At 38.6% G+C, this 20,728-nt stretch overlaps 1 protein-coding gene across 1 annotated transcript; it reads left to right on the forward strand.

Annotated features, from left to right (window-relative positions):
• The first annotated feature begins 305 nt into the window (after positions 1 to 305).
• ARF4 (ADP ribosylation factor 4) lies at positions 306 to 20,523 on the forward strand. Its single transcript, XM_065884511.1, has 6 exons — positions 306 to 704; positions 8,743 to 8,823; positions 9,269 to 9,378; positions 15,785 to 15,856; positions 17,378 to 17,503; positions 19,567 to 20,523. The coding sequence occupies exons 1-6, from the start codon at positions 638 to 640 to the stop codon at positions 19,651 to 19,653; spliced, it is 543 nt and encodes a 180-aa protein (XP_065740583.1). The 5' UTR covers positions 306 to 637; the 3' UTR covers positions 19,654 to 20,523.
• Positions 20,524 to 20,728: the final 205 nt, after the last annotated feature.

Genomic DNA, 20,728 nt, shown 5'->3' on the forward strand with positions numbered 1-20,728 from the left:
GCGTTCCCTTGAAGAGGCGGAAAGAACGGAGGTTCACTACCTAACCCATAATGCACAGCCCGCCTTTCCGGAAGCAAGGAATACAACCGCCAGGATGCATTTCTCTGCGCAGAAACGTCCCTCCTTGAGTCTGATTGGACGTGATGAAGCGAGGCAGTGTGGAACCGTGTCCGTCGCCCTTTACACAGGGGCTGACTGGCCTCGCCCAACTCCAGGAGCCACGTCCGGGGGGGTGACGCCGGCCAGCGGCGCAAGTCAGCGAAGATGGCCAATTCCCCTGGTGCGCAGGCGCACTGGTTCGGGCAGCGCCGGAAGCGCAGGGGGATGGGGCGACGGTGACGCGGTTCTGTCCGCGTTGGAGGGGCCGGGCCGCTGCCGGAGTCGCCGCGGCTGCCGCGTGACGTGGCATAGCCGAAGATTTAACGCCAGAGCTGGAGCAGCCCCGCCAGTCGTCAAGCAGGTCATCACCCCGCTAATTCTTTCCCGGAGCGGAGCTCCGTCCTACACATCGGCTGGCGTGCCGTCCCTGCGGCCCTCAGCTCCTCTTTCCTCCCTGAGTTTGCCGGGAGCGTGAAAGAAGGCTCGGGGTCGCGCCAAACCCCGTCTGCTTCTGCCCATCGCAAGTGCCACTACCGCCATGGGCCTCACCATCTCCTCTCTCTTCTCCCGTCTCTTCGGCAAGAAGCAGATGCGCATTTTGATGGGTGAGTCAGGGGCCGAGGGAAGAGGCCAGGCCCTGGTGGGGCGGCCAGGTCTCTTCGCTTGGAGCGGCCTCGGGGCCTGTTTTTTTACCCCCCGTCAGCTGTGGTGGGGGAGGGGCGGCGGGCTGGGGGTCGGAGGAATTCTTAAGGGGGAACAATGGGGCGAAGGGTGGGCGGTCGCCCGAGATCTGTCGAAGAGGCTGGAACGGGGCCGCGGGCAAGGTTTCCTCCTTCTGGGTTTGGCTTTCTCTTCGTGGTCTTACTGAAAGCCCGACACAGTTTGGCGGAGATGTGAGAGTAGCGGACTGTCGGATCTTGCCGAACCCTAAAGACACTCGCGAGGCCCATTCTGTGAGTGCGATCTGGCTCCCTTCTTCCCCGGGTGTGGGCAACGGTCGGGAGGGAGGCCGAGCGATTCCAGCCTTCCTCCTCCCCCTTTCTGCCCCGTGTGCACACTCTGCACACTCCAATGGTGTGTGAGCGAGCGGTCGCCGAGAGCCCGGAGCCGGCCGGGGCAGGAAGTGACCGGGCCCAGTGCGGTGGCAGGGGAGCAGCCACGGTTTCAGTAGAGTCCGGAGTCCTCAGCGCTCACTTCGCTAAACTTCGCTTCGCTCAGGATTCCGCCTCATATTTTTTTTCTTTTCCTTATTAATGTCCCTGAAAACTGAGTTTATCATGAATGTTTCGTTTGGCCACTCTCAAGGGCTAAATATATTTGGTTTATTCTCTTTGGTTTTAAAACTATGTAGTTTTTATACAGCTGGCTAAAGTTTAATGAAAAAAAAAGGCTTAGAAACTAATTTTTTTAAGCCGGTGACAAATTTTCAGTAAGTGAACATCTTGACGCATAACTTTAGGGAGGCCTTGTTAAGCAGTAATTACAAGGATGTTTTTTAAAATTCTTATGGAAAATGGGCTTTTTAAAAATTACTTTTTAGGGTCGGTTTTTCACTCTGCTGAGGGAGAAGGGGCTTGTCACTTGAGTGATGTAAGCAACGCCTCCCTCATAGTACTGTGAGTAGTCTTTACATCACAGCTAAGCTCCATGGACCTAAATAATGCTATAATGAGCCTCGCTAACTTTAAACATTGAATTTTGTTGGTTTATTAGCTTGTTTTCTAGAGAAGTGCAGTGGGGGAGGTTTTATTTGAAAGTTTCCCAAAGCAAGGTTCAGTAGTATTTCAAGGTATGTGAAGATTAAGGGTGTGCACATTTGGTTCTTTTTTCACTTTCCTCTTATTGCAGCTTATTCACAATCCATGAAACAATTGTTGATAATTCATTCACAAAGATAAATGAAAATGTTTTCTCTTTCAAAGTTTGTCAGGTTTCAATTATGAAAAAGAATTATTTTAGCAGGGTAAACATATTATTTACGCTTTAAAAGTGCCTGAAAATCGACCGTCTAAAAAAGGATCTGAAGTCACTGGGAGAACTTTGGACTGTGCTAAATGATTTCCAGCCTGTTCCTTGAAGAGATTAGCTAGTACATGGTTCTGTTCCTGGAAGTGTAGTGTGTTATATTTGAAATGTAATGTGTAGTATTTTACTTAAGATTTTTTGTAAATTGTTGTTTCTCATTTCACTAGTTTTTTGTGATGGCTGACAGTTTCAGAGGCAGAAGAAAGGTAGAATTATATACGCTATAAGCACTTTCATATATTTACTATATTAGGGAAGCATTTCTCCCCCTTACTCCCCAGAAATGATTGATAGAAAATGGAAGAAGAAAAGTAACTTTGTGCATTTGTGCAGGGAATAGACGTTATGATTTGAAATTATTCATTCATGTTAAATGTTTTATTACTCAGGTTTGCTGTTCTTGTTTTGCACTTTAACTCAGGATAATTAGGTTTCCTTGATTAAAAACAGGTTAGTCACAAGGTCACCTTTTATGGTAGCTCATCAAAGGAAGTATAACCTTATGGAGAATATGTGTATGGATAGTGAAATAGGTGATTTGGGGGTTTGATCATTCTTAGATTTTTATATCTAGCTTTATGAGTGATAGCATATATAATAGATCACTCTTTTTTTTTTTTTTTTTTTTTTTTTAATGCGTTACGTGGGCCTCTCACTGTTGTGGCCTCTCCCGTTGCGGAGGACAGGCTCCGGACGCGCAGGCTCAGCGGCCATGGCTCACGGGCCCAGCCACTCCGCGGCATGTGGGATCTTCCCAGACCGGGGCACGAACCCGTGTCCCCTGCATCGGCAGGCGGACTCTCAACCACTGCGCCACCAGGGAAGCCCATAGATCACTCTTAATGTGTCTGCCCCTATCCTAGTTTAGAATTACCAATTAATGATTGTTTTTTCCATATTAATTTTCTTTGACAGGCATGTGTTCTTTTCCTTTATATGGCTTAGGTAAAATTCATGCTTTCTTGAGTCAGTGACCATTTTAAAATGTTGTTGAAAGATAGCAGTTAGCTATTGAATCTGGTTTGCCAAATTACTGTTGAAGTTTTAAATTTTATTTGTACACACTTTCCTAAAAGTTAAAGTAATTTTAAAAGGTGTTTGAAGTTGCAGCTTATGTTAACTAATTAAATTTTTTTTTTCTTTTTGACCGTGCTGTGAGGCATGCGGGATCTTAATTCCCCGACCAGGGGTGGAACCCACGTCCCTTGTGTTGGAAGCATGGAGTCTTAACCACTGGACCGCCAGGGAATTCCCTAATTAAAAAATTTTAAATCGGGCTTACCTGGTGGCGCAGTGGTTGAGAGTCCGCCTGCCGATGCAGGGGACACGGGTTCGTGACCCGGTCCTGGAAGATCCCACATGCCGCGGAGCGGCTAGGCCCCTGAGCCATGGCCGCTGAGCCTGCGCGTCCGGAGCCTGTGCTCCTTAACCGGAGAGGCCACAACAGTGAGAGGCCCGTGTACTGCAAAAAAAAAAAAAAAAAAAATTTAAAATCAACACAATGTATCAAATGTAACATCACTTAAACTATAGATTGACAGAAATTTTGTAGTTTTACAGAAAAAAATCTTGTAAATGATATTATTGAGCTTAAATTCAAAGATGACCAGTTTTCACCTTAGATTTCTCATGTAGTCCATCATTATCCTGTTTTAAGTCTGATCTCCATATCTGTGGTGAGATGTAATTTTGGTAAATGACTGCCCAAATTTTGTTTATATTTGAAACAATATGTTCTGTAGAGGAAATACTAATTCTCCTCTCTTTGAACTTGCAAGTTCTTGCCTGTTGAAAAGCTGAGAAAGTATTGCTTTCAAAAAGATTGCTAATACATACCCAGTGTAGTTTTGTGTTGTCTTTCATGTGACAGTGGCTCTTTGGGACCAGAGAGGTTTGGGAGGAAAGGATCTTTTGCCAATTTGAAAAATACTAACAATATTTTAAAGTGAGTAATGTCTCATACTTTTTTCCTAGCATATTTTATAAATACATTTACTATTTAATTTTAAATTTTTGGTCCTGATTCTAAAAATAATGTCCTTTTTGTTAAATTTAGAAAACATGAAAAACAATAAAGTGATAATTTCTTATCATTGCACCATTCCACTTTTAATATTTGTTATATTTACTCTCAGCCTTTAAGAGGAGGTTTTTGTTTCTCCAAAATTGTAGTCCTTTTGACTTAGTTTATTATGACCATCTTCTTAGGTCATTAGTTGAAAACATAATTGCCAGCCTTTAAAAAAGGGGGGGCGTGTCTTCTGATTAGTTATGTGATATAGGTAAACAATAGAAAAGGCAAAAATCCTTAGCTTCATGCCATTAGAAGTTGATACAACCACCCTTAGGTGTACTCTCCTGCATTATTATAAAGTATGACTATCAGAGGCTGATAATTTGCTGTTAATTAACACATTGATGGAAGTGCTGATATTCCTGACCTGTTAGGTAGAAGCAAAACTCAAGGTCATTATAGTTTTCCTGTACATCTGGTAGACTCAATTTCAGTTTTGATGGTCAAACCTCTGAGGAATTAGATAAAATATTAAGATAGTGTGTGTACACCAGAAAACCCTAAGGGCAGGATGGCAATATATGAATACTATTTGAGAGCTCTGGCATCAGACTTAGGATTGTTTCTTTTTAATTAAAAAAAAAAAATTGAGATGTAATTCACATACTATTCCTTAAAAGTGTACAGTTCAGTGCTTTTTAGTATATCCATAAAGTTGTGTAACCATTACCACTGTCCCCCTCCCCGGTACCGCACAGCTTGTGGGATCTCAGTTTCCTGACTGGGGATCTACCTGGACCACGGGGCAGTGAAAGCCTGTAATCCTAACCACTAGGCTACCAGGGAACTCCCACCACTGTCTTAATTCTAGAACATTTTCATCAGCCCAGAAAGAAACCCCACACACGATAGCAGTCACTCTCCTCCTCACCCCTCCCTCTTGCAACCACTCTTCTGCTTTCTGTTTCTGTGGGCTTGTTTATTCAGGATATTTCATATAACAGAATCATACAATATGTGGCCTTTAGTGTCTGGCTTCTTTCACTTAGCGTGTTTTCAAGATTCATCCATATTATAACATGTATCAGTACTTCATTCCTTTTTATGGCTGAATAGTAATTCTTTTGTATGGATATATTCCACATTTTGTTTATCATTCATCAGTTGATGGAAATGTAGTTGTTTCTACTTTTTGGTTCTTATGAATTATGCTGCTGTGAACATTCATGAAAAGTTTTTGTGTGGGCATATGTTTTTAATTTTCTTGGGTAGATAAGCTAGGAATAGGGTTGTTGGGTCGTTGTTAACTATGTTTAACATATTGAGGAACTGACAAACTTTTTCAAAGCAGCTACACCATTTTCCATTCCCACAGCTATATATGGATCTAATTTCTCCAAAAGACCTAGGGTTTTAAAATCTGTTTTACTACTCCTGTGATTCTGGGGATGTTTCTGAATCTCAGATTTTGCATCTGAAAAATGGAGAGTTATTGTGAGAATTAAATTACAAAATGTATGGAATCACCTAGTATTGTGTTTGGAACACAATAAGCACTCAATTTTTAATTATTGAAAAATTACGAAGTTTTTTTCAAGCTTCCTTGTAGAAAATTTGAAAGATAAAACATGAAGAAAAATATCGTAACTGAAACTTAACTGAAAATATACTTTTTTCTTCTTAGTCGTTTTCTTTTCTGCGTTTGGTTGTTTCTCCAAGTTGAGATAATTGGAATCTAATTTTAAAACTTAAAATATAAGTATATCTTGCTGCCTTAATTTGGTAGACATACTTTTTAATGATCGGCAAAGATTTTGGGGAAAGTTTTGCTGCTTTTAACACTTTGGTTAAAGTGCAGGGCCAGTCAAGGAGAACAAGTAATTCCAGTATATCTTTCAAAACAGTGACTTGTTTATGAGGATGAGAGGGAGGGGAGGACGTTACTGGACTGTACAGATTAGAGTCTTATCTTGGCTAGTTGAGAATTGGTTATAGTTTCATTTTGTGGAGAAATTTCATTGCCAAATATTGCAACATTAAGGAAATACATACTTAAGAAATCACTAAATGGGCACAGAATTGTTAGACCAACATGTTTTTGAGTGAGGAACTATATAATGAGTGATATGCATTAATTTTTGCATCTTAAATCTCACAATAGAAATACCTTAAAAAAAACCTGGTTTGCATTTATACAACACTATTTAATTTATTTATTTATATATTTATGGCTACGTTGGGTCTTCGTTGCTGCTCACAGGCTTTCTCTAGTTTCGGCGAGCGGGGGCTGCTCTTTGTTGCGGTGCGCAGGCTTCTCATGGTGGTGGCTTCTCTTGTGGAGTGCGGGCTTCAGTAGTTGTGACTCGCAGGCTAAGTAGTTGTGGCACACGGGCTCAGTTGCTCCGCGGCATGTGGGATCTTCCTAGACCAGGGCTCGAACCTCTGTCCCCTGCATTGGCAGGCGGATTCTTAACCACTGCGCCACCAGGGAAGCCCTACATTTTTTTTAAACTAAGGTCTGAGGTCAAGTTGGACCACCAGTGAGGACTGGTGTGTACCTTAGTTCTCAAAACTTAACGCAAGTGTTTTTTGTAATCATTATTTCAGTTTCAGTTCTTCCTACCTGGGCTAATGGTATTTGGACTTAGCTAAAGGTGAATTTTGCTTTATTTTAAAATTTGATCAAAATCTCCTGAGGAGGACTTAGGCTGTAAGGGACTTAGCTTTTTCTAACAATGAAAATATCCTGTTGTTCGCCTCCTCATTTTCTATATTTTTATTAAAGATGCCAAACTCTAAGGTAGCTGCTTTTGTTTCTTTGTATATTTTTAGAATTATGTTTTCTGATATGTTTGCTCTTCTGTTCTGTAGTTAAAACATAAAACAGTTCCTGTTAACAGTTGGTTTTTCTTATGCCCGTGAGTGAGGAGGCTACTCGTTCTGACTAGGAAGTGTCATAGTATTTTGGACAGAATAAACAATCTCAGTATGAAGAAGTGGGGAACAGAGTTTGATCATAGAATAGAGGAGTAAGAAAGCATAAAATGCCTGAGTCTCCAGGGAGATCTTTTTTTTTTTTTTTTAAGCAAGGGTTTCTTTTTTTTTTTTTTTTTTTTTTTTTGCGGTACGCGGGCCTCTCACTGTTGTGGCCTCACCTCTCCTGCTGCGGAGCACAGGCTCCGGACTCGCAGGCTCAGCGGCCATGGCTCATGGCCCAGCCGCTCCGCGGCATGTGGGATCTTCCCGGACCGGGGCACGAACCCGCATCCCCTACATCGGCAGGCAGACTCTCAACCACTGCACCACCAGGGAAACCCTAAGCAAGGGTTTCTTGTGCTAAGTCATGCTCTGATATAAATACTAAACAACAACAACAAAACTATCCTTAAAAAACAAACAAAGAAACACGAAAAACTATCCTTGCTTAAACCATACTCGGTTGAATTGATTTCAAAATCTGTGATAGTGTTAATCTAGGTGGCCAAATGTGATATCCTTAGACCAATGATATTCAGTGAGGTTTTTAGATATTGACCTTCCATTTATGAAGGCTTTAACAAACAATGTAGAATATTCAGCTTTTCAGAGATTCATACTTAAACATTTAATTTGCTTTTCACCCTCTTCTATACCTTCTTGATGTAGTATGGATTTTTTTTGTTTTGGAAACAAGTACATTCCTCCCTACTTATATCTGCCTGCCTCAAAGGAATTATTTTAAGAATTTAGACATTATATTGGAGATGAATATGACAAGGCCTTCTTTACAACCCAAATTAACCAGTCTTTTGTTATCATTTCTGCACATGTGATGTTGAAATGGATTTAGGTAGGGGTAAAATTGGCCTCATCTTCCTTTCTTACATGTATATTTTTTCCCCAGCATCAAGACCTTTTACCTAAAATTTGCTTGTTATATTAAAGGAAATTGAGTTTTTGAATCTTAAAGATAGTTCTTAATTTGTTTTTATGTGTTCTCTGATTCAACTTATAATTTGTGTTTTTTTTTTGTTTTTTTTGCGGTACGCGGGCCTCTCACTGTTGTGGCCTCTCCCGTTGCGGAGCACAGGCTCCGGACACGCAGGCTCAGCGGCCATGGCTCACGGGCCCAGCCGCTCCGCAGCATGTGGGATCTTCCCGGACCGGGGCACGAACCCGTGTCCCCTGCATCGGCAGGCGGACTCTCAACCACTGCGCCACCAGGGAAGCCCTATAATTTGTGTTTTTAAAAATGGTAGTAGTTCATAGAATTAATGAGAACTTGAATTGGAAGAGATCTTAGATTACTTGATCTAGTCCCCTTATTTTATAGCTGATTTCTCTGGCCTCTTTCCCAAGGTGATTGTTTAAAGCCATTCAACTATTGTGTGGCAAAGCAGATCTTGAGATCAGACCTTGTGCTGTCTCTCTAGGTCTAGAAAGAAAAATGGAAAGGCTTTTGTAGGAGGTGTTGCCTTTGGGAATCAGAAATGAGGTGATTTCATTTCTAACTCATTTGTGCCTTGACCAGTCAGCTTTTGCTTTCAAAATAAAAATTTGTTGTAAAATTGTTTCTTAGTGTGTGCTGTTGGTCTAGATTTAAAATCTGAAATGTCTTTTTCTAGTTGGGTTGGATGCTGCTGGCAAGACCACCATTCTGTATAAACTGAAGTTAGGAGAGATAGTCACCACGATTCCTACCATCGGTAAGAAAGTTTACAGTGATTTTAATTTATATCATAATAATGTATTATAAAGTAAAATAGAATATAGTTTCATTCTATTTTTTTTTTCAGAGTAGTTTTTGGTTCACAGAAAAATTGAAAGGAAACTGCAGAGATTTCCCATATATCCACTCCCCCAACACGTGCATAGCTTCCTCCATTGTCAGCATCACTCAGTAGATGAACCTACATTGACACATCGTAATCACCCCAAGTCCATATACCTCAGGGTTGTTCTACATTCTTTGGGTTTGGACAAATATACAATGACATATAGCCATCATTGTAATGTCTTGGGTTTTTACATTTGTTGATTATCTATTAGGACTTTAAAAAAAAGCAATTCTGGGAGAATTCCACAATAAAGGGATTTATTTTCTGAATGACATTGTGCGCAGCAAACTTTTTTTTTCTTTTTTCTCTATAGGTTTTAATGTGGAAACAGTAGAATATAAGAACATTTGTTTCACAGTATGGGATGTTGGTGGTCAAGATAAAATTAGGCCTCTCTGGAGGCATTACTTCCAAAATACCCAGGTAAGTTAGGAATGCTATACATTTTTATAACTTTTTTTTATATGTTTCATGTTCCAAAGTTTATGTTAATATATACTGTTTACTTGGATATTGGTGTTTACTCCATGAGTTGGCATTCTTATCACTACTTCCATGTTCTTCAGTGGACTCTCTCATTCATGCCTTTGTAGGCTAAATAACCTAGGGTGGAAGAGTTACATAATTATCGTAGTAATATTTTGGAAGATGGGGTGGGGTGGTTCTCAGGGTTGAATTAGATGTTTCTTCAGTAGTTCTATTGGTTTCATTCTTAGTTTAGGAAGTAAGATCTGTATAACTTTCTGTCATTGTAGTTTTAAATGAATGTAATACAATTAATAGCCCTTCATTTAACCCAGTTAAGTGTTTGCTTTATTAAAATACATTAAGAAAAATATATTAAGGTAGATCTGCTCTGTTGATTTGTACATGATTTTTATATTATCATGTAGTATGTATAATGCTGGCATGGTAGAGACCTTAGTGATCCTGTAGAGCAGGAATTCTCAAATTTGACTGCACATTAAAATTACCTGGGGAGTTTTAAAAATCCCAAAGCCCTGATCATGACACCTGACCACTTGAATCAGAATCTCTGGGGAAACACAAAAGACCCCGAATAGCCAAAGCAATCTTGAAAACGAAAAATGGAGCTGCAGGAATCAGGCTCCCTGACTTCAGACTATACTACAAAACTACAGTAATCAAGACAGTATGGTACTGGCACAAAAACAGAAAGATAGATCAGTGGAACAGGATAGAAAGCCCAGAGATAAACCCACGCACATATGGTCACCTTATCTTTGATAAAGGAGGCAGGAATGTACAGTGGAGAAAGGACAGCCTCTTCAATAAGTGGTGCTAGGAAAACTGGACAGGTACATGTAAAAGTATGAGATTAGATCACTCCCTAACACCATACACAAAAATAAGCTCAAAATGGATTAAAGACCTAAATGTAAGGCCAGAAACTATCAAACTCTTAGAGGAAAACATAGGCAGAACACTCTATGACATAAATTACAGCAAGATCCTTTTTGACCCACCTCCTAGAGAAATGGAAATAAAAACAAAAATAAACAAATGGGACCTAGTGAAACTTCAAAGCTTTTGCACAGCAAAGGAAGCCATAATCAAGACCAAAAGACAACCCTCAGAATGGGAGAAAATATTTGCAAATGAAGCAACTGACAAAGGATTAATTTCCAAAATTTACAAGCCGCTCATGCAGCTCAATAACAAAAAAACAAACAACCCAATCCAAAAATGGGCAGAAGACCTAAATAGACATTTCTCCAAAGAAGATATACAGACTGCCAACAAACACATGAAAGAATGCTCAACATCATTAATCATTAGGGAAACGCAAATCAAAACTACAATGACATATCATCTCACACCAGTCAGAATGGCCATCATCAAAAAATCTACAAACAATAAATGCTGGAGAGGGTGTGGAGAAAAGGGAACACTCCTGAACTGGTGGGAATGTGAATTGGTAAAGCCACTATGGAGAACAGTATGGAGGTTCCTTAAAACACTACGAATAGAACTACCATATGACCGAGCAATCCCACTACTGGGCATATACCCTGAGAAAACCATAATTCAAAAAGAGTCATGTACCAAAATGTTCATTGCAGCTCTATTTACAATAGCCCTGAGATGGAAACAACCTAAGTGCCCATCATCATCGGATGAATGGATAAAGATGTGGCATATATACACAATGGAATATTACTCAGCCATAAAAAGAAACGAAATTGAGCTATTTGTAATGAGGTGGATAGACCTAGAGTCTGTCATACAGAGTGAAGTAAGTCAGAAAGAGAAAGACAAATACCGTATGCTAACACATATATATGGAATTTAAGAAAAAAAAATGTCATGAAGAACCTAGGGGTATAGGGGTAAGACAGGAATAAAGACACAGACCTACTGGAGAACGGACTTGAGGATATGGGGAGGGGGAAGAGTGAGCTGTGACAAAGCGAGAGAGAGGCATGGACATATATACACTTGGACATATATACGTAAGGTAGATAGCTAGTGGGAAGCAGCTGCATAGCACAGGGATATCAGCTAGGTGCTTTGTGAATGCCTGGAGGGGTGGGATAGAGAGAGTGGGAGGGAGGGAGAGGCAAGAGGGAAGAGATATGGGAACATATGTATATGTATAACTCACTTCGTTATAAAGCAGAAACTAACACACCATTGTAAAGCAATTATACTCCAATAAAGATGTTAAAAAAAAAAAGAATCTCTGGGGATATAAACTAGACATCAGTAGTGTTTCTCAGATGTTAATCTGCATATGAATCACCTGGGTATTTGTTAAAATAGAGATCAGTTCAGTGGGACCTGGCTGAGTAAGGCCTGAGATTCTTCGCGTCTAGCAAGTTCTCAGGTGGTGGTGCTGATGTTGCTGGTTTGGGACCTTACTTTGAATAGCAAGGCTCTATCTAGTACAGGGTTTTTCAACAGCAGCAGCGTTGACATTTCAGACGGTTAATTCTTTGTCATTGAGTGAGGGGAGGGCTCTCCTTTGCATTGTAGGATGCTTAGCAGCATTCTTGGCCTTTACACACTAGTTGCCAGTAGTAGTCTCCCCCACCCAATCCAGTTGCAACAACCAAAAATGTCTCCACATATTGCAAAATATTTCCTGGGGACAAAATTGCTCCCTCTTGAGAACTACTGTGGTAGTCTAACTCTTATATAAGAGGAAACTGAAGCTTGGAATGACTTAATTGGAGAGCTGGTTCTTGTTTTACATTTTTTATTCAAGTAGTTCCCAACTCTGTGGTGTTTTCTACCACGAGAGGTTTCTTATCATTTTTTGTTTACTACTGGAGTTGATAAAATTTTTTTAGAATAATGTATGAGGTTAGAAGCACTTCATATGTTTAAGATGTACAGATGTCTTTCTGGATCTCCAGCTCTTATAACATTGTAGACAAGTGACGTTTATTGCCACCGGGTGGCAGTGAATACCCTAGGTGAGTGGCTGGAACAACCAGGTTTAAGTAGCATGTCATGTTAAGTAAGTGGCATACTTTTTTATTTAAAAATTAAAATGTTTCTGTTCATTAACAGAGCTGTGGTTAGGAAAGATGTTTTGATATGAGTTACATGCTTTTAAAAACTTTACTATGGAAATTTTTGAATTTATACAAATGTAGAGAATAGCATAATAAGCTCCCACATATCTATGATATTACCCAACTTCAGTTATTAGGATATGGCCAGTATTCTTTAATCAGTACTCCTTTATAATGTATTTCACCTTTTGGATTATTTTAAAGTAAGTCATAGGCATTTCACTTAGGGAACACGCTTTTTAAATACATTTAGGTGTGAAGTAAAACTGCTAATCCTAAACCTGTAATTCTTTTTATTTTATTTTTAAAAATTTTATTGAAGTATAGTTGATTTACAGTGTGTTAATTTCTGCTGTACAGCACAGTGACTCAGTTATACATATATGTATTGTTTTTCATATTCTTTTCCATTATGGTTTATCACAGGACATTGAGTATAGTTCCCTGTGCTATACGGTAGGACCTTGTTGTTTATCCATCCTATGTATACTAGTTTGCATCTGCTAATCCCAACTCCCAATCCTTCCCTCCCCCATTCCTCCTCCCACTTGGCAACCACAAGTCTGTTCTCTATGTCTGTGAGTCTGTTTCTGTTTTGTAGATATGTTCATTTGTGTCGTATTTTAGATTCCACATATAAGTGATATCATGGTATTTGTTTTAGTCTTTCTGACTTCGCTTAGTATGATAATCTCTAGGTCTGTCCATGTTGCTGCAGATGGCATTATTTCATTCTTTTTTTATGGCTGAGTAATATTCCATTGTATATATGCACTGCATCTTTATCCATTCATCTGTCGATGGGCATATAGGTTGTTTCCATGTTTTTGTTTTTAAGCCTTTAATTCTTGACCAAGGGTAACCGTGCTCTTATCCCTAGACTTGTTTAGAATGCTTTTTAATTTACTTTAACTTGCAATTAGACCCATTCCTGGCCTCTGTGGACCACCTTAGAATCAAAAGTCCAAGTACTTCTGGGACTTCCCTGGCGGTCCAGTGGTTAAGACTTTGCCTTCCAATACAGGGGGTGCGGGTTCATTCTCTGGTCAGGGAGCTAAGATCCCATATGCCTCATGGCCAAGGAACCAAAACGTAAAACAGAAGCAATATTGTAACAAATTCAATAAAGACTTTAAAAATGGTCCAAATTAAAAAAAATCTTAAAACCCCACAGAAATCCAAGTACTTTTTAGGGACTTCAAGGCTGCCAGAGAAAGCTTTACATCAAGGTTGCCTGATGTAATCACAGCTAAGCTATTAAAGCTGTTTTTGCAGCACTCATGATCAGTTCTTTTAGCTGTAAAATTTAAAAGAAACTAATTATTCCATTTAACCATGCTTCTAACTTTTATTAGCAATTCAGGACACAGTGTTTATTGTAGTAAATTCCTCTTACCTCATTATATAATTCAAATTATTTTCCTGTTCTAAATATTTGGCCTTTTAAGTAATCTTTTCTTAGAGTAGCTATCTTTAGAATCCTAGCTTTTCTACACTCTTGATTGTGCTGTCCCAGGAAGTGAATAACTTAGAATTTCTCAAATAATCCTCCCTCTCAGTAATGTTACTTTGGGACTGACAGTGTTATTTGCATTTTAAAACGATAACGGATTGTTAGTAGTCTAGATAAAATTAGATCCCTTTTAGAGGCATTACCTCTTCTAGAGAAGTAGGTTCTAAATAAGAGTGGTTTGGGGGATAGGAGGAAAAGGAGGAGACATTTACTAAATGCCTGTGATATGCCAAGGACAATGCTTCATTCTTTTATACCTCTATGATTATGTTTAAAAATAGGCTTAAAAAATTGGTGGTATTTTATTTTATAGAAAAGGAGGCATGTTCAAGGATTAGGTAATTTATATAACTAATAAGCATTGAATTTGGTATCTTCCCACTATGCCATACTAGCTCTGAGAGCACCAAAATTTTTTTCAAAGGGTAGGATGTTTAAAAATTAAGATTTCTTGCAGAGATAAAGGAAATGGGTTTCAAGTTTTTTAGACCAAAAGAAATTATGTCATTTAATGACCGTAGCCTAAAATAATTATTAAGTACCCTGGCAAGCTCAGTACTATGGTAATACTGAGGGGATTAATCCCTCAGTGGATTTAATCTGGTGACTTCCACAAATCAGTAGTGGCACAACAGTTTATGATAAAGTGACAAATGATTAAAAATACTTTAGGGGTCAGGGTTGTGGGGAAAATAATACTTTAGTGTATATACTAAAGAATATACTTTAGTGTAATAGGAATAGATTTTAACAAAGCTATAAAATTCATCTGCCCTGTCTCTCTAACTGAAAATTTTATACTTTCCCATTTGAAAGATTTTGGAAGAGTCTTAATTCAATTAATTCCTTCCCAATTCCACTTCTTTTGTAGTATAAAATTCTAATATTTGAATATCTTTAAGAATGGTTACTACCTTCCTTTTTGTTAAGAATTTCTTTTTTTTTTTTTTTTTTTTTTTTTTTTTTTGTTGGTACGCGGGCCTCTCACTGTTGTGGCCTCTCCCACTGCGGAGCACAGGCTCTGGACACGCAGGCTCAGCGGCCATGGCTCACGGGCCTAGCCGCTCCGTGGCATGTGGGATCTTCCCAGACCGGGGCACGAACCCGTGTCCCCTGCATCGGCAGGCGGACTCTCAACCACTGCGCCACCAGGGAAGCCCCAAGAATTTCTTATTCGATCAAGTCAGCCTTGAATTTTTCTTCATATATTTTGCTGAAGACTTTCTTCTGATTCTAGAGCTGGCAGGCAGCATTCTACAGCAAGACTCTTTTCCTGATGAACTATATAAAAGCTACTGTAGTGCACTCCTTCCGCTTCTTTTTTTAGTTTCATTTTGTGCATGCTTTTGAATAAGGTAATTCAATTAATAAATTCATGAATCCTTAGGATCTGTGGATTGTTGTTTTTCCTTTTGTGCCTACTTTGTGGCCATTTTGTTACTTTTACTTACCTGCATTTAAATGTGCAAAGGTAGGGGAAAGGGATAGAATTTATTCTTCTTAGCATAGTTGAAAAAAGTGATCAGTTGTTAAGAGGTAGATATTTTTTTGGAAATAACATTGATAAGTTAAAATAACAAATAGTCCTCAAATCTGTAATGCCCTGTCTTTCCCCCCCCTTTTTTTTTTGTAAGGAGACTTTCTCCCTTTTTTTTTTTTTTGTAAGGAGACTTTCTTCCTAACATGTTATTAACTCTTGATATGGTTTTGCTGCCTATGTACTTATGTTTCATATTTAGTGTGTGCTTTAAATTTAACTTTTAATTTATTTCAGGGTCTTATTTTTGTGGTAGATAGCAATGATCGTGAAAGAATTCAGGAAGGAGCAGAAGAGCTGCAGAAAATGGTGAGAATAGTTTTTAAATTTATCATTTCCAAGATATGTTTTTCTGGGTGATAGTGGTGGTATTAGTGGTCGGTACATTTTAACTGTAATTTGATTACATAAATCAACTTTTTAGAGCAAGAAAGAACCTTGAAAAACTATGTATTATCACAGGTTTTTAAGACTGCACATAAAAATCTCCTGTAGAGCTTTTAAAAAACTCATGGATGAGCAGTTACTTCAGTAAGTTGGGAGGAAGGCCCAGTTTGTTTGTAGAATGCTCCATGGGTGATTTTGATGCATATCTCTGGTTGAGGATTTTTACTTTAGTCCAGTCTTTTATTTTCTAGTTATAAAATCTCCAGTTTTGAAGCTTTTGTGACCTAGGAATCCTGGTTCAAATACCTTGTTCCCAAGGTCATTGGGTTCAGTTTTCTCTATACTATACCTATAAAATATACTTCAAAATGTTACATAATAGCAACCATGGTAAAAGAATTCCACCTAAGGCATGTGGCATTTTGGTTGATGGTGGCATTTTGGCCTTGCCAAATATTGGATAAATGTTTTCATATGTTCATACTGTTAAAAATCCTGAGGGGGAAAATTGTTGAGGAACTTTGCTAGAGGAACGTTGTCATGGTTTCAGACTTGTAGGTGTAAAATATTTACTGAAATATTCTCATTCAGTGCTCCTAAGAGTGGAGTGCAGTTTGTAAAACCATTGTGCCCGTATGTGTGTAACTGGTGCTTTTTTTGTCTCAGTTAACTATTACCCCTTCTACTCTTTTTTTTTTTTGTAAACAGCTTTATTGAGATATAGTTCACATACCATAACTTCACTCATTTGAAATGTACAAGTCAGTGGTTTCTGGTATACAAAATTGTACAATCATTACCACAATTGAATTTTACAACATTTTCATCACCTCCAAAAAGAAATCCTATAACTATTAGCATTTGTTCCCCATTCCTTCCCCCATTCTACCCTGCCTGCATAAAATATGTCGTCTTTTGTTACCTTTTTAAACTTTTTGTTTCTTTTCACTTAGCATAAGTTTCCAAGTGTTGTGTCATATATCAGTATTTCATTCCCACCGGCTTTTGCTCTTGGTATAATTCTTGTATTTTACATGATACTACTAATGCCCTAATCACTGTATTGTTTTCCCACTGTCGTTTGATCCAACTGGCTGGAAAGGATAAAAGTCCAAAAAGAATCATCATCTAAGTATGTTTACTACTGAGTACCATAAGATCCTGCCATAAATGTTTATTCCCATGTGTGTTTCTTGTCCTTGCCAATCGTGACCCTCCATGGATTATCATCAAGACTGAATGAATGATTTACCTTAATGGAGTGTAGGATGATTGACTTGGAAAATAGTTTTGCTTTACTTGAAGGTGTATGATTATTGATTTGATGTTTGATAATGTATTTAATGTTGAATAAATGATGTACATACGTAGGAAGCCTGTTTTACTTAGTTTGTTACAATAATTGGATTCCAGTTTGGTAGTTGTTAATGTCTTTATTTTCAGCTTCAGGAAGATGAGCTGCGAGATGCTGTGTTGCTGCTTTTTGCAAACAAACAGGATTTGCCGAATGCTATGGCCATTAGTGAAATGACAGATAAATTAGGTCTTCAGTCTCTTCGTAACAGAACAGTAAGTATTTGGAGTTTCATATTAATTTCCTGACTATTAGATTATTAGCATAATTGTTTAAGCTGATATTTAGTTTAAACATTTATTAGTTAATTGTCCTCTTTGAAATAGATGATGAGCACATCATTTAAAAAACTACAGGAGGGCTTCCCTGGTGGCACAGTGGTTTAGAGTCCGGCTGCCGATGCAGGGGACACGGGTTCGATCCCTGGTTGGGGAACTAAGATCCCGCATGCCTGGCAGCACAGCCAAAAGCAAAAAACAAAAAACACTAAGAGACTAAACAGTAAGAGACTCTTGCTTATATAAAAATGAGCCCTTTCAGGCTTTATTTCAAACCTTTGTAAATGTTGTATTTAACTTTAAAGTACGTTGATATCTTCTCCATTCTTAAACTTTTTTTTTTTTTTTTTTTTTTTTTTTTGCGGTACGCGGGCCTCTCACTGTTGTGGCCTCTCCCGTTGCGGAGCATAGGCTCCGGATGCGCAGGCTCAGCGGCCGTGGCTCACGGGCCCAGCCGCTCCGCGGCATGTGGGATCCTCCCAGACCAGGGCACGAACCCGTGTCCCCTGCATCGGCAGGCGGACTCTCAACCACTGCGCCACCAGGGAAGCCCTAAACTTTTTAATATATATCCTTTAAGGATCCAGAGGTTTTAAATATATTTATTTCGTTTGACTTTTGTTAACATTTTTTATTTTTTATTTTTTTGTGGTATGCGGGCCCCTCACTGTTGTGGCCTCTCCCGTTGCGGAGCACAGGCTTCGGACGCGCAGGCTCAGTGGCCATGGCTCACGGTCCCAGCCACTCCACGGCACGTGGGATCTTCCCGGACCGGGGCACGAACCCGTGTCCCCTGCATCGGCGGGCGGACTCTCAACCACTGCACTACCAGGGAAGCCATAGCAGCCATATTTTAGATAATATTTTGTACTGTGTGCGTGGTAGCACTAAGAGCTTGTGGAGGGGCCTGTAATTATGATGTTAAACAAGTTTTAAGTTTAAAATTATAAAAAATATCTACTTGCTCTCCAATAGCTTTACCATTTGAGATCAGTGGTTTAAATACTGGCGAAATACAATATATTGTTTTATTTATAAAGATGATATCACAAACTATTATTATGGTTTGTGCCTTACAGTAGTTTTTCATTAACTTGTCAACAAGGTGAAACTGTGGTGTGGCAATAACTGTATACAGTGTTTAAGATGTCCCAGCCCAATTTAAATAAGACAGACTGTAAATGATGCAATTTTCCATGCTGTGAGGATATGAATTCATGCCTTTTTCCCAGCCTTCTAGGTTATTGGGGTCCTTGGTATTAAAGTAATAATTGGCAGCATATGGTAGACTTGAAGTGACTTTGCAACATTAAAGCAAGGTCTTTATTTTAAGGCAAAATAAAACTGGTCAGTAAAGAAAATTAATAAACCATCCCTAAAAGGTAATTAAATTGCTTTCTAGGTCTTTTTCTTGGTATTTGAAACTTTTCATGGCATTTCATACAGTTACTGAAGATAATATTCATAAACATTTTAAAGATTGGAACTTGTGGGGGTACATGAGACTAAAGATAGTGAAACTCCCGAAAAAGCTTGCCTCTAAAATATCAATAATCCCTACTCTTTCAAAATTTTGCCTCTTCTACTCTGAACTTAGTTTTGTGGGAAACAAGAGCATCATAAGGACCAGGTGGGTAGTTTATTAGTTACTAATCTTCCCATGAATTTTCTTTTCAGATTAAGTAGTAGTTGGTTAAATGTAATGAATGGGTAGTAGTAGCTTTAGATATGAGAGGAGTTTTGTGAGAAGCAAGAGGTAGGAGAACAGTTCTAATCTATACAGTTACTGAGATCATTAAATATAAAATTAATCATTTGTGAAATATGATACTTTTAACACATTTACAACTTTAGTTCCTATGGCTTTATGTATTTTTCCTTTTTCTCTATACATTTATGGCACTTGCTCACTAATATCCCTGGAAAACAATTTTCTGAGTAAGGAATTTTAAACACTGGTTATATTAATCAAGTGTTTTCTCATTGTCCTTTCTTTACAGTGGTATGTTCAAGCCACTTGTGCTACACAAGGAACCGGTCTGTATGAGGGACTTGACTGGCTGTCAAATGAGCTTTCAAAACGTTAAATGAAACTGGATATCTAACCAAGGACATGTTTGATAGAATTGGTCTAGGCTTGTTACAACAAAATTAGTTTGCATCTTGGTTATTAAACAGTATGTGGGACTGGTTTGGGCAGAATATTACAGCATTTAAACTTATTTTGTTGCCAATTATTGTTTACCAAGTATAATGTTGCCATTTAGCAATATGCTTGGTTTTAAAGAGATTCTCTTAACTTGGGGAAAAAAAGTGTCCTCTTTTAATTTTACTTCCCTTAAGCCTAAATGCCTGGACATAGCTAATGTGACACCTTTAAATAAATCCATTTTGAATGTTTTTTTGAGCCCACAACAAATAATGTTTTAAAGTTATCCCCTTGCTACTTTACTGATACGTTTATCATTCCTGGGACAGTCTGCTGATTTAAAAAATGTAGCATTCCATTTGTATTTATTTTTCTCCCTTGCCAAAAAAGATTTTTTAATACTGCTTGTACCAGCCAGGGAAATGCTCCAAAACACTATTCAGATCTTTTGCACTGAAGAACTTATATTTCCCTCCCATTATTAACTCCTGGCTTCCATCAGCCAAGCTTACCTTGGTGTGGTTTGGATTTGATAGCTAATTAGTTCTGTGCTAGTTGCAAAGAGTTCATATTGAGATGATTTTTAATACTCAGCAGATTGTCTTCCTTTATATTGTATCTTTTTTATGTTGCATGTTGCTTTTGGTATCAGCCTGACTCTTGGCCCAGTATATGATAGTTCTGCTGATGTTTTATTGTTTGTTGGTGAACATGTCTTCATTAAGAGTTTTGGAAAACTCATCAGACTCAATAAGTTTTCTTCATAACCCATTTGGAATTATTCCTAATAAAATGATAAAACATGTAATGGTGTTTGTTTTTCTTGAGTCTTGAAGATGTTTGAAATAGATTTTTCTTAGTTGATTTGCATATAATACATACTGTGAACAATAATAAAGATCCCAGTGAGTTTATTTATTGTTTGAATTGGAAATAAAATGTGGGTTGCTATTGTGTGTAACAGAGTGAGGAGCAATTTCAAGAATTTAGTCTTCTTTGATAAAATACCATTT

Source organism: Phocoena phocoena, chromosome 10, assembly GCF_963924675.1.
Source record: "Phocoena phocoena chromosome 10, mPhoPho1.1, whole genome shotgun sequence".
In the NCBI taxonomy this organism is placed as follows: Eukaryota; Metazoa; Chordata; class Mammalia; order Artiodactyla; family Phocoenidae; genus Phocoena; species Phocoena phocoena.